The 13,958-nt window shown below is 43.3% G+C and overlaps 2 protein-coding genes across 2 annotated transcripts; one reads left to right on the top strand and one right to left on the bottom strand.

The window, feature by feature from the left end:
• Positions 1 to 2,830: 2,830 nt before the first annotated feature.
• On the bottom strand, positions 2,831 to 8,864 carry ttl (tubulin tyrosine ligase). The gene is made up of 7 exons (XM_079168857.1): positions 8,192 to 8,864; positions 7,910 to 7,988; positions 7,546 to 7,778; positions 7,153 to 7,288; positions 6,792 to 7,061; positions 5,804 to 5,947; positions 2,831 to 5,380 (listed from the first exon to the last, which is right to left on the bottom strand). Exons 1-7 carry the CDS (start codon positions 8,358 to 8,360, stop codon positions 5,176 to 5,178), a joined length of 1,236 nt encoding a protein of 411 aa, XP_079024983.1. The 5' UTR covers positions 8,361 to 8,864; the 3' UTR covers positions 2,831 to 5,175.
• Positions 8,865 to 10,579: 1,715 nt separating this feature from the next.
• Positions 10,580 to 12,737, top strand: fignl1 (fidgetin-like 1). Its single transcript, XM_079169214.1, has one exon. The coding sequence runs from the start codon at positions 10,586 to 10,588 to the stop codon at positions 12,422 to 12,424; it is 1,839 nt and encodes a 612-aa protein (XP_079025340.1). The 5' UTR covers positions 10,580 to 10,585; the 3' UTR covers positions 12,425 to 12,737.
• Positions 12,738 to 13,958: the final 1,221 nt, after the last annotated feature.

Raw genomic sequence — 13,958 nt, 5'->3', positions numbered from 1 at the left:
ACGTCCTGTTTGATGTGTAATTGTATATAAATTAAAAATAAAAGAATGGCCTGGGTTGCAATAGAGATTGGAGGCTTTCTCACTGTTGCCTGCTGGTTGCTGTGTAATTCTTAAATATATGAATGAAAGATGAATAATTTTCCTTAACATGCAGCCCGCTGATAGCCTTTTGCTGCATGCATGCTTAAGCTTTCATACATACAGTATGTAGACTACTACATATATATATAATACATATATAAATATATATATGTGGCCAATGACAAATATATATATAATACATATATATATATATGATCGTGTCTGACTTGACATATTCACTCAAAACTAATTCTACATGTATCCTGTGATTTATTCTACAGTAAAGTACATAGTACATAGTTTTGACCCTCTTACAACTAAAGAAAATGGTTACAGGACATATTTATCAATGACAAATGGAAAAGTGATGAATATGAGCTTAATGATGTAAATTATGGCAGGTCATCATCAGTGTTAAACCAGCAGGAAAAAAAAGTGTTCACGGGTTTGAGAGTGATTATTCACCTGAGTTCTGTTTTACTATTTTTTATTCTGGTCAGTATTTTCTATAACAAAACAAAAATTTAAACCAAATCTTAGACTTGGTTGAAAAAAAGGTTAGGTTCACGCAAAAACATGCTCATTTTAGGTAAGTATGCTAGCTCAACAAACAATTGTTGCGAATAGCCTGCGCCAGTAGATAAACTCACCAGCGATAGCCGCTCTGTACCCGTCATGATAGTGAAATAATGAGTTTAGTTCCCTCCAGCGGCCAAAGTGTAGAACTGCAGTATATTAAATTCATCAAGCTAGCGCCAACGCTGACATGATTACGTAATAGTACTTCTGGTGAATATTTTCAAAACATAGTTGTCAAACTGATTTAATCAGAAATGAACAGACAAATTATGATAAAACGACAATGTTAATGCTTCTTGACAGGTGGAGGCAGTGGCTTCAGGTTGCTGGTGGAGAATGTAGGTGGAAATGTAGGTTACAGCTGTCTGCAAGCAACCTGCAGGTGGTGGCAGGCAACATAAAAAATGTAACTCTGAATCAGTTTATGAAGTTTATATTATATTAATATTAATATTCCATCAGCTGTGTCTTTACTTCACCAGAAAGATGAATGTTGGATCAAATTTATACACAGCTTATTCATATTTAAACTATTGGAAAATAAAGACTTGACATGTCTCTGATCATCATTGTGAATTTGTATTTGGTCTCACACTTCACTCACAGCCATCAAATACTGTTCATAAGTCCTTATTAGTGTGTTATAGTAGCTTTCATACAATAGCTAATAACTTACAGTGCTGTCACTTCACTTAAAACTCATAAAGTTATGCTATAACGTGTTATTGATGTTTGTAACACATTATTCCATTTCAGAAACGTAGAAATTACAATCTGTTCTGACACGTTCGAGCAGTTCTCTATGTGTCTGAATAACTGAATAAAGTCATGGTAGTTATAATGTGCTGTGTAACACAGGACTCATATTCTTCTTTTTGATGTGTTCTTATTATTACTATGAATATTAACAGTATTACTGTGATTATCGTCATTATCAAAAACTTGTACACAATCATCCACAACTTCCCCAACACTGACAAACTCCCATCTGCCCAAAAACCATTATATTCATAATGTTTTGACAACAAGGCAGAGAGAAAGATAAGCAGAAGGAACGAAACACACACGCACACACACACAAACATCGTTGTCACTTTGACATGGAGGTATAAAGCATCATGCTGAATTCATAAAACATTATTTCCACAATTTGTTATTCTTTATAACTCTTAAGAAGAGTGTTATGAAGCCATATGAATTTCAAACAAAGAAACAACTCAACCTCATCAAACTTGTGCTGCTGCTGGAAATCTTCTCTGGCTGAAGGAGGAGGACAGCACTCACACACCTGTTCACTTCATCAATCTCTTCTTCTTCTTCTTCTTCTTCTTCTTCTTCTTCTTCTTCTTCTTCTTCTTCTTCTTCTTCTTCTTCGGAATCAATTACGTGGCATTGCTGCCACCTCCTGGATCTAGATCAATACTGTGCTATCGGCGTACTACAACCTTTTTTATTAAATCAGGGTTATCTTCGCACTGTTTGTTCACGCCATTTGTTTGTATTTAGTATTCTTTCCTTTTAGTTTATTAAATACTTGTAGTCATCACATCGCATGTGGCACAGCCTCGTAAACTTCATTAATGAGGCCTTCATTAATTATTAAATCTCTCATCAAGATCAGGATCTAACGGTAGTGACCTGACCGTAAAACTATCTGGAAGACAGCAGCCGTCCTCAGGATGAGTCCATCTCCACCAGAGCTGTGGGGACATTTAGAATATATATATACACCTTAAAATACTCAATTTGCTATGCTATTGCTATTGCTAAAAAAAAAATGAATGTTATACCTTGTCGATTATTGTTGCCGCTTAAATGAAAAATCGTTCAATATTTGCAACAGAGACAACACTTTTATGTGTGTTATTTTACCACACGTACTACAGTATAATGACTAGAAGACGATCATTACGCACAGACAAGAAACACTGAAATTCATCATTCAATTCACTTAAACTGAAATTCAAAAACACCATTAAGTCAACACACAAGAAACAACAACTGGACATCTGTTACAGGGCTGTTGTTGCATTTCACATCACATCAGCCTCTTTCTGACCACTGCATGGTCCTTGCTCTGTTTAGTGTTGCTTCATATTGAGACGTGTATATATAGTAGAGTAACAGTCCAACATTTTGGGAAATGAACCACATGAAGCAGAAATATACATGTCATAGCTTGATACTAGTAATATTCTTTTATTCTAGTAATACTGTCTGATGAAGACAAATGTTCATGCAAGAGTTTGGATAAAACATCACCAACAAAAACACAGACGTCCCTCTGAACATGAGCCTTGATTATGGGTCCTGTTGACCAGTTGATGTGATAAAGTCCAGATTACAGCAACTACAAAACATAGTTTGACACTGAAAATACAGCAGGAATATAATCTTTGGTAAAGATGAGGAAATCCAGGAGAAACATGAGGCAAACATTATAAATTGAGAAAATGACATCATTGAATTGAAGAGGTCGCACAATGAATGAGGAGAAATCTCTTAAATACAAACAAATGAAGGTGCATTTGAACGCTGGAGGTTCATTGCTTCTTTTTTTTTTTTTATCAAAATGCAATTCCCAATAAGGCAACTTTCCCTTTGATGAAAAGACATTTCCCTTAAAAATGGAATTAAAACAAATACTGACAGTTTGCTTCCGATAGTTAAAAAGAAATCAGCAAACACTTGTGACCCATTTGCCAACATAACCATCACATAAATACAAATTTTCTGCTAACATTGATATTTTTCCAAACTTTCCTACATAATTTGAGCTACATCAGGGGCTCTGCAATACATCACAGGATCGGATTCATCATATGTCATTACTCACTGGGATTAATCCCATAATATCCACATCTCTTGACAGTGTTACCTGCTCTGTAACTACTCCATCTCTCTGACATATCCTGGATTTCCCAAGAGTCAGCTTGTAAACACAAAAAACACACGTTTAAAAACATAAATAAATGCTCTGATGGTGTCCCTTCACATGGGAAGTGAAGCCTCGACACGTTTGAAGTGTAGAGTAGAAGAGAGGAACAGCAGGGATTCCACCATGATGAACTAAAAGTCCTAGATTGACTTATTCTGTTAAAAATGAGCGCCTGGAGTTAAACGGTTAAATCGACTTCCCCAAAGTGCAGCCGTCACACATTTTCAGCTAATTTAAAGTTTCATGTCTGAAGTCATCTTGGACAGTTGCACATCTAATGTCTCATCTATTTACAAAGAGATTCGTCAAAAGAAAAGTAAAGGAATAATAACACAATGATAATAAAAACAAGTGTAGAAAGACTTCGATCCAACAGCAACTGCAGAAGAGGCATTGATGGGATGGAGAACCGTCTCTTTGGTAACAACACATCTGACGCAGTATGTTGAAGAAGACCAGTGGAGGAAGCGTCCTGTCAGTTTGGGCTCTTTAACACTCTCCGTACAAGCTACTCTATTTTCATGATGACGGTTTAAAAAACATAATCCACACACTTATTGACAACACCTCACGATGACAGTCTAGCTCTTCATACGCCACAAATAAAGCAGACATCAGGGCAGCTCTTTTTTACAAACTGGGCTAAAAGGTGCTGAGGCTGGGGCCTGAATGAGGACGCATTCTACTACATGCTTTCACACAAACATGCTCTCTTCAAATGACAAAATCTAAAAAAAAACATCTTCAGCTGTGTTTTGTAAGGAGTTTGTTGAGAACAAAAACACGGGAGTTCTCTTTTGTCTTTCCTCTCTGCCGTAGAAGGGGGGGGGGGGGTCAGAGGTCAGGGACACTCGTTAGGACGGACTTAAACCTGGGTTTAGATGAAGGACGGTCTCCCTGTTCAGTCCACCCAGCTGCCCTGAATGTAAATAAAATGTTGCGTCCATGCGGTTATGTTGAGAGGAATGTTGACCTTGACGGCTTGATTGTTCAGCTCAGACAGTTGGGTTAGTATTTTAGTCTTTTTAAGTTTAAACTATTGATCGCTGCTCACATTCCTAAATGAAACTAAGGGGTTCAGATAGCCGCAGACAAGCTGCAATAAAAAAACATGTCTGATGAGAAAAATAGCATTCAGAATGACACAAATTCACTAAGATGTGAAATGCCAAGTGTCTCGTTTTAAGTTCATTCTTGTGGACTGGTTCATGACCGCATCGACTTTACTGGGCAACAGTGCAAAGGCTTATAGAACAAGTAGGAGTCACGGCAACAGAGCAAGCTAACTGGCAGTCTTTGTAAGGGAGCGTGGCTGGAAATGTAAGGCACTACAGTCTGGTGGTGGCACCGAGAATGGAAGGACGTCCGTCCTCAATTCAGAAACTCCCCGAATCCGCTCGGCGCCGGCTTCACATTCGTAACATTCGTATCAGGAGAGCAGAGATCCTCTCTGCAGGCTCGGTGACTTCCCTCTCCATGCTCGCCGGCACGTGCTACTTCTCAGGTAGAGTTCAGGAGTGAGGACGGAGCGTGAAGAAGCCGTACGGAGGAGACGAGGGGGGAGGATTCGCGTGTGCTTAGAGTCGAGTGAAAGGGCCCACGTGGAGAGGCCCTCTCAGTTTGGGGGAGGAGCAGGAGTTGGTGGTGAAGATGGAGGTGGAGGACGGGGAGGAAGAATAAGGGGATGAGGATGCAGATGAGGAGTCACTGCCGCTGTTCAGGGCGAAGACACTGGAAATGGCCACATCCACGATGCCTTGACAGAGCTCCGGATACAGTTTCCTGGAGGGGGAAGGTTGACTGGTTTAATATCGAGCAGAGGAAAATAACTGTCACGGCATGTTTGCAGTGAATAGCGTCAAGTTCACCGACGAGTCAAAATTCCAAAAATAAAAGCTCAGTAAGGAGCGAAATTCTCCTGTTTATCTTTGAAACAATGATAATGCTTTCAAAGCTTCCCTATTTCTGACTCTGACCCTCCAAGGAAGAAAAACAAACAAACAAACACATTTTTTACATAAGAAGGGAAATGGATTCAAAGCTTGTTTTCTCCATATTGTAAGTCTAAATGCAGACTGCAGGTATAGATGTGAATAGGAGACAGAGAACAAGGCTGTAAGATTCCTGGACGGGGGGAAAAAAACAGTAACAAATAGAAGAGAAAGACACATTTTGAACACAAATGATCAGCTGAATGGTACTGACTGCGCACAGGCCGGAGCTCCATTGATCTCAATGAGCCACACTTTGAAGCTCTCGTCCACCATGAAATCAAATCCGAAGAGTTGGAAGCTCTGGTAGGACAGGTGCTTGGTGGTGATTGTCGGCTCAATACATGTCAGACAGCTCCTGTGAAACCAGACGGCAAAAATCATTTCCAATCGCCTGGTCAGCAAACAGCTCAACAACGCCCCGCCGCGTGCAAACACTCGATACGATTCATCAGGAACGCTTCTTTACAGACCTCGACTGCCGTTTGAAGGAGAAGTGCGCAGTAAAGGGCTAACTGCCATGGTCCCACCTTTTCCTTGATGGTGGTAGCTTAGATAGATTCACAGTAGTAACACGTAATGGAGCTAATTAAAGATGAGATCTACCACGTTCATCGCGTTAGTTTAGCGGGTTTGCATTCTAACATCTGATAATTAGCACAAAGTACAGCCGATTTGATCTGTATTTGGTCATGAACCCAAGTAATGGACAGCATGAAAGTTTGACCAAATGACTGTGAACGTCGGTGCAAAATTCCACGGCAATCCATTGAATAGTTGTCGAGGTGTTTCAGTCTTAACCAAAGCGGTGGACCGACTGACTGATCAACATCCCTCGAGCCGCTACCTTCTCTAAAAATGCCTGTATGAGGCTACAGGGTGAATTTGAAAGCCAAAGCACCTGTTTTTGTTTTTAGTGAACAATCCTATCAAAGCCCCTACAAATATAATATGATTTTATGCTCATTTCTACAAGTTGAAGTCAGTGGCTTTCACATTCCCCAAATGTCCTCGTACAAAAACGTTGCCTCGTCTAATCTGTCTTGTTTCTATCCAGTTAGCTATAAGAGTAATACGTCATTGACTTATTAAGTAACTATATGTATGTATGCATTTCATGTTTCAATGTGATAGCTTAGCAATGCTTTCTATTACATGAGATCCAACGATTAAAAACAGCAGCAAAAACAAAAAGCACCTACTTTATGATCTGCTTGATCTGAGGTAATATGGCGGCCTCCATTGTGACGTTGTGAGTGTTCAGCAGGTACAGCCTGAACTCATCAAAGAACATCTCGTTGCCCTCCTCGTATCGTCCGTAGTTGTGGGAGTGCTCCTTCTGGATGCAGTGGTTCGTCAAGTGGCTGGTCATGTCCTGGAGGTCAGAGCTGTTGTAGGGCTCCGAGGACGTCCGCAGCACACCCTCCCGGTATAAATAGATGTTGTAGTGATGGTCCACTAGCACCCAGCTCCTAGCAACGGCATAGCGTAATAACAGCGTCAGTTACGAAGTCCAGACAGAACTGGCGTGCTCTCTGTGGGCTACACGTAAAAAACACTTGCCTGATGTCAAACTTCCGATGTCCCGGCTGCAGAAGCAGAGGTTTCTCCAGGTACTTCTGAATAACATGGACCTGCCCCTGATTATCGATGTACTCCAGCAGCTGATTAGCATCATGGGATATCAAAATACCAGCACCTGTTGCAAGACAGGACAAATACGTGAAGCTGCCACTGGTGCCATGAACCACAACTTAAAACAGTTGACAAAAAAAAAGGAGTAGGTCCCATAAAAGGGGATTTATCACAGAAAGAGTGTTGCTTTCAGCAGAGCAAAAGTCTTCTGAGTAGCTCAGAAAGTGTATGTTATCTATTTCACACCAAAGGGGAAATGTCTGACTAAGGCTTACTCCTATCTTGGATTTAAAACAATAATACGTGGATACCAGATTGTACCTTTAGCTCCGGCGGAAGACTTGGCTATCCACACTGTGCCCTCCCCACTTTCCTTTTTAGAGTGATAGGAGGCCAAGAAAACCTCCCGCTCATCCGTCCTGGGATTGCTCTTCAGGTGGCTGATGCCATTCGTGGCTGGAGCAACCGGGGTCTTGAGGTCAGTGGGATAGATGATGTAGGATTCTGGAAACCAGTTACAGGAATCGGACAGCTCTGGGCTGGTCTTTATGAGCCTAATGGCAGAGAAGGGAAATGGTCAGCTAATGTAACACCCCTTTAATAAATAATTCATGCGCAAAAGAAAGTACACATGAATCACAGCAAAAGATACAGATGAGTCATTAAAAAAGTGAAAAATACGCACTTAACCAGGGGCGCCTTTCTGCAAAGCTTGTCTGCTCCTCTGTAGTAATTCACCAGCTGCACCAGTCCTGGCTCGTGACCTGAGGGGACCCACGTGATGACATGGACATGGATTAAAAAACACATGCGTGCACATCTAAACGAGAGGGACCATCTTTCCACAAGATGCTGGAGGAAGCAGCCCTGCGCAGTCACAGCAGCTGTCTCGCCCTTCACACCAAATACGGCACACAAACAGACTCGTGTCAGCATCATATGAAATAAGAAATAAAAACATATTTACCCAGACGTCCAAAGGGCAGTCTGTTCCGTTCACCAAGCATTAGGTTGAATCTGGGATTGTCTCTTTTCAGCCTCTTCCATTGTCCGGTCGAGAGGAGGATTTTGGAAACTTCTGCATAAACAGTGCTGTTCTCGTCACGGGTGACAAACGTGTACATCGGGTTATTCATGCTGCCACGCTGACTACGAGGGGAAGTAATAGAAACAGTTGAACGTCTGAATAACTTCGCTGTGTAGCTAGGTGGGAGACTGTCTGGTTGGCCCTGCAGCAGACAGACTGTTCGGGGTTATCTCCTCCGTCCGGGCCATGACGATGAGTCAGTCATATCCAGCCCACACTTCCCAGTTAACCGCTAACTCACAGTATTGTTCTGAAGCTCCAATTCAGAAGCCTGAGGTTATTAGTATTTGTTTGAGTAAAACACCGTAGCATGTGGAGAATATGCAATTTAAGGTCGCTGCGCAGACAGGGTTCCCTTGACCCAGACAAGGGTGTGACTGACTGCTGCAACCGGCTCCTGGGGCTGGTCCCGTCTGGATGAACGATAATTGAGATCCCGTCTCCGGTTTAGCTTTGGCTAACGGACTGCGACCACTGTGAATAGCTATTCAGGAAACTTTTTTCTGTATCTCTCATCAAAGACAGAGATTTTAATACCAATTAGTGCAGAATATTAACTAACTACCCAGTTAGCTACACAATATCACAAAAGCGGCTCTTTTCCCCACCGGCGGCGTATGCTTTGATACTCTGCAGCTCGACAGTCGCTGTCATCCACTGTCGACAGCATAAACAAAAAGCTCCACGTTTGTGGTTACTGTAGTTTACAAGTACACTAATAACAAGAGTAATACATATTTAAATATGTCTAACACACATTATAAGTAAATAAACACCATTCTGAATGCAATTTATGTCAAGGTATTCTTCCCTTCAAAAATATTTACCTTGAAATTCAGTGCCCGGCTGAATTTCAACAAAGCTAGTACTGCATTTCCCAGCATGCCACACGATAAAGCGACAATCTAATCGTTACATTTATCTCGTTGTGGTTGTGGCTTCGGCCAGAAGATGGCGCCATAGACCTCACTACACGTTAGCAGGTCGGACACTTGTGTCTTCGGTTGATACCACAGTCTGGAGAATAAAGTTGTAATGCTCGAAAGAAAGGTTCTCACTCTGGGTAAGACTGTCTCGTAGTCTGTAAAATAGTATCACGAATCCAGAAGCGTCACGTAGAAATTGACAGAGCGACATAATAACACACACCGCTCTCTGGGCGGACCTGGGGGATAAATGCAGCACTCCCTAGTTGTGACACGTTATGGGTCCCGTTCCGACATTTTCAAAATAAGTTATTTGCCTCAGTTTAGCTCTTATTATTCTCATAGTTTCATCATAAGTCAATGTTTTGTAAACTAAATCCGGATACAATTTGTTTAGTTTTGGCTGGAGGTCTCTACATTAGGTGAAAGGGAAAGAACTAATTTAGGTTTTCCTTAGAACGAATTGTGACGTGACAGGAAGTTGGTCAGCTGAAGAAGAAACAAGTGGCGGGAACAACTAAACAGCAGCTTTTAACACGATGAAACCCCTGTATGTTTAGTCTAGCACCTATTTACCTATCAGAGGATATCCCTAATAGTAAGTGTCGTCCGTCATCCTCAGTGTTGTAGCCTGTTGTGTGTTACAGTGTATTTCCATTGAACACGTGTCTGTAGTTTGTAAACGAGTAGGACTGTTTACAGATGACTGCATGTCACGGAGAATACAAGCTAGGCTCCCCTGTCAGTTGAATGAATGTTTACTAAAAATTAAATGACACTGCAGAAGTTTTGCCAGTGAACTTCCCTCGAGTTACAACGAACATCAAATGAGATATTTAACGTTAGCTTAGCTGCTCAAACGGGCGTTAGACACATTTTACACATCGTCATATAACGTCGCTGTTCAACAGTTTTATATTCTCTCTGTGGCTCTGGAGAAGCTTAGTCAAGGCTGATAAAACAACAATGTTTAGAGGTTAAATAAAACTGTTGTACGCAGGCGCGCAAAGCATGTTTTTAAAAATTAAAGTGGTGGAGTTGCAAAGACTTTTGGGCATTTGACGTCACCAAGCTGGGAGGGTCTTAACTTAAGGCAGAGATGCTAATGAGTGGGATGTATACATCCATGCTTTGGCCATGCTATTGACTGAACAGTAAGCAGAGCAATACTAAATCAATGGGTCCCTGTATCATATGCCTGCTCATATAACAGTATATCATTTAATTAGATGTAACTTTTTTTTAGTGTGTATGGGTCAGTGATGATGCGTACCTTAGCTTTTACTGAGGTCATGTATTTTTAATAACTTTGGTCCCTTCTCCTTCATCAGACTGGAGCAGGCCAGGCATGAGTGGAGCACACCTGGACGAATGGCAGAGGAGGTCCTTTGACATTTCATCTGGCAACTGTACACCTGAACAGACGGCCGATGCCTACCGGGCCCACGTCCTCTCCATTCAGTATGCATGGGCAAGCTCCCAGCTCTCTCAGGCCGGCACGGCCAGTCTGCTCAGGACCTACTCGGAGCGCTACGCCTCGGTGCTGGACTCGGATGACCCCCGCACGGGGCTCAACAACTACGCGGAGAGCGCGCTGCATCTGGCCCGCAGTCAGAGGAACTACAGTGACAAATGGGAGTCGTCGCTGACCACGGAGAGTGTGCTGAAGCTGCCCTGCGTGCAGAGGATGTTTCAGGCAGGGACAGGGGGAGGAGGCTCCCTCGTGGCACCAGGAGACGTTAACATAACTGTGGGAGGAGAGGGCAGGTTACTAACTAATATGACTGTAGAGAGGCCAATAGGCTCTGAGGGGACGTCGGGTAATCCAAACTCGCTGTCCCGACCTCCAGCCCGACCGCAGTCTGTGTTTAGTCATTCTTCTCCAGTTCCTCCACAGGGAAACCCTGGTCCTTCAGGGGGGACACAAAACTGTCAGTCCTCCTTCTTCCCCATCTCAAACACGTCTAAGCGGAAGAATTTTTACAACCCAGATGGAGGGGATGGTGGCAGGGGGCAACACGGAGGTCAAGCAGCCACTGACCCGCGGGCTGGAGGCAACTTCAAAACGGCTCGCGAGCAGTTCATTGTGGATCAACAGAAGAAACACTCCAATCAGCCCCAGAGGGGTCAGACCACGGGGATGGCAGCAACTTTGAAGAAATCTCTGGGCGCAAACAGGCCCCGAGGTACATTTTCTAAATTTGTGTCACCCATTCCGCGACAGGAGGAGGAAGATGGAGGGGCGAGCCGTAGTTCCAACCAGGAGCCTCAGATCCTGGATGAGCGTCTGAAAAACTTTGAGCCAAAGATAATCGAGCTGATCATGAGCGAGATCATGGACCACGGGCCTCCCGTCAGCTGGGATGACATAGCGGGCCTGGAGTTTGCCAAGACCACCATAAAGGAGATTGTGGTTTGGCCCATGCTGCGACCCGACATCTTTACTGGCCTCCGTGGTCCACCCAAAGGCATCCTGTTGTTTGGACCCCCGGGGACCGGGAAAACTCTGATCGGTAAATGCATTGCTTGCCAGTCGGGCGCCACCTTCTTTAGCATCAGCGCTTCATCGCTCACATCCAAGTGGGTGGGCGAGGGAGAGAAAATGGTGCGAGCCCTGTTTGCCATTGCCCGCTGCCACCAGCCCGCTGTCATTTTCATTGATGAAATCGACTCGCTGTTGTCCCAGCGGACAGACGGGGAGCACGACTCGTCGCGTAGGATAAAGACTGAGTTCTTGGTTCAGCTGGACGGGGCGGCAACGGCCGCCGAGGAACGCATCCTGGTGGTGGGCGCCACCAACCGGCCTCAAGAGATAGACGAGGCTGCCCGGCGACGCCTCGCAAAGAGGTTATACATCCCCCTGCCCGAGGCAGCCGCCCGTTGGCAGATAGTAACGAACCTCATGACTGAGGAGAGGAACCAGCTGAAGGAGCAAGAGCTGGAGAGCGTGGTGACAGCCACAGAGGGCTTCTCCGGGGCTGACATGACTCAGCTGTGTCGAGAGGCAGCGCTGGGGCCCATCCGCAGCATCCAGTTCAGTGACATCGCCACTATCACTGCAGATCAGGTGCGAGCAATCCTCTACTGTGACTTCCAGGAGGCCCTGAAGACGGTACGACCCAGCGTCTCGTCGAAAGACCTGGAGCAGTATGAAGACTGGAATAAGACTTTTGGATGTGGACGTTAAGCGGGGCTCCTGGTCCCGGTCTGTTTAAGTTACGGGTGTTGAACTGAGTTGAGATAAAACTTTCAACTTCTGGAGGAATCTAGAGATTTCCAATATTTTCCTTGTTGCACATGAAGCACATAGCGTGGACGTAGGAGCACCTGACAAAAAAATAGAGAGAGTGAAATACTTTTCTGTCTGGAGAAGTCACTCTGCTCATTATGCATTCAAATGATTTTCATAAGTTTGTATGAGCCGGACTGTTTTATTTGGATGTTCACTTTACTGTTGCGTTCTGGTTTGGTGTAAGCGTTGGGCACCATGTTGTGTGCTTTAATTGTGTTTCAAATGAATCTGTTTAAATTGCTTTAATTTCATTGTCAACATTATATGTTTTCCTAATAAATTGAGATGATCTCCAGTGTATTGTGGCATTTTCCCTGACTCAAGCCTCCATACTCTCCTCTAATCCACAGAGGGCAGCGTGTGTTTTGTTAAGAGCTTTATTGTCACGTCTCTGATATTATCCCTGAATTGTTCCTGAGGCTGCATGTCCTAATTGTATCCACGGAAGTTGGGCAACACAGAGAGCATCCTGGGACTCATGTTGTAAAAAAAAAAGAAACCTGAAAGCTTTGCCTCCCTTCCTGTTAGTGAGTAAGACAGCAGTGGACTCAACAGGAAAATCTGTTACAGCAATACCTCCTTTTCATTAGTAACGAAGCACGAGCTCCATAATAATTCTGTCCAGTTAATCTCTCGGCTATGAGGCGGCCACTCGCTCTCCTCCGCACAGCAGAAACTTGGTTAATCCATCGCCAAGTGGTCGCTCTGGTCAACAGAGACTCTTAACAGTGTTGATGTTTTGTCGCTGGTCATACATCCACTACGGAGGAGGACCATTATAGATTGTGTGCACATGAAATGAAATTCTCATGTAAATTTAATGGAACAATCTTTGAAAATCTGGAAGCCCATGAAAGAGGACTTTCATTTATTTTTCATCTTTTTGTCAGGTCCCTGATAAATATTTCAGACGTGTGGTTGGCCACTGTATTGAAACTTTGCAGCGAAAGTTGTCACACACCAGCCCCCCCCCCCCCCCCACACACACACACACACACACACACACACACACACACACACACACAGCTGGACTGGGACAGATGCACAGAAATCCACTGGAGGTGCCATATGTTGTAAGTGTGCAGCTCAATTTAACTGTGGCTGTGCAGCAGTGGTTACATCTGGGGTTGTGTGGTCACAAACACACATCACATATAGGTAGGTGTATTGGAAAAATATATTTAAAAAATGTAATTCAACCGCCCATGTGCTCGTTCTTTAAATCTGTAATACTGACATTTGAAATCAAGGTAGAAATTGAATAATAGCAGGTGAGTATTTAAGTATCCTTTTTTTTGTAGCTGCTTTATTCATTCAGAATCTTCACTGAAGTAAAAATACTCTATTAAAAAAATAAGGTCCCGTATTAAAGATGTACCTGAGTAAAAGCATAGAAGTATTCTACAGCGAAATGTACCAAAAATATAAT

The sequence above is a fragment of the Pholis gunnellus genome (genome assembly GCF_910591455.1).
Source record: "Pholis gunnellus genome assembly, chromosome: 11".
NCBI classification, from domain to species: Eukaryota; Metazoa; Chordata; class Actinopteri; order Perciformes; family Pholidae; genus Pholis; species Pholis gunnellus.
Note: the sequence above shows the minus strand (reverse complement) of the source record. Positions and strands in the feature narration are given on the sequence as shown.

Coding starts and splice junctions, on each gene's coding strand:
- fignl1 (XM_079169214.1), top strand. CDS start 10,586: ATGAGTGGAGCACACCTGGACGAATGGCAGAGGAGGTCCTTTGACATT.
- ttl (XM_079168857.1), bottom strand. CDS start 8,360: ATGAATAACCCGATGTACACGTTTGTCACCCGTGACGAGAACAGCACT. Junction 7,989..8,191: donor ACTGCCCTTTGGACGTCTGG/GTAAATATGTTT, acceptor GGGTCCCCTCAG/GTCACGAGCCAGGACTGGTG. Junction 7,289..7,545: donor GTCTTCCGCCGGAGCTAAAG/GTACAATCTGGT, acceptor GTCTTGCAACAG/GTGCTGGTATTTTGATATCC.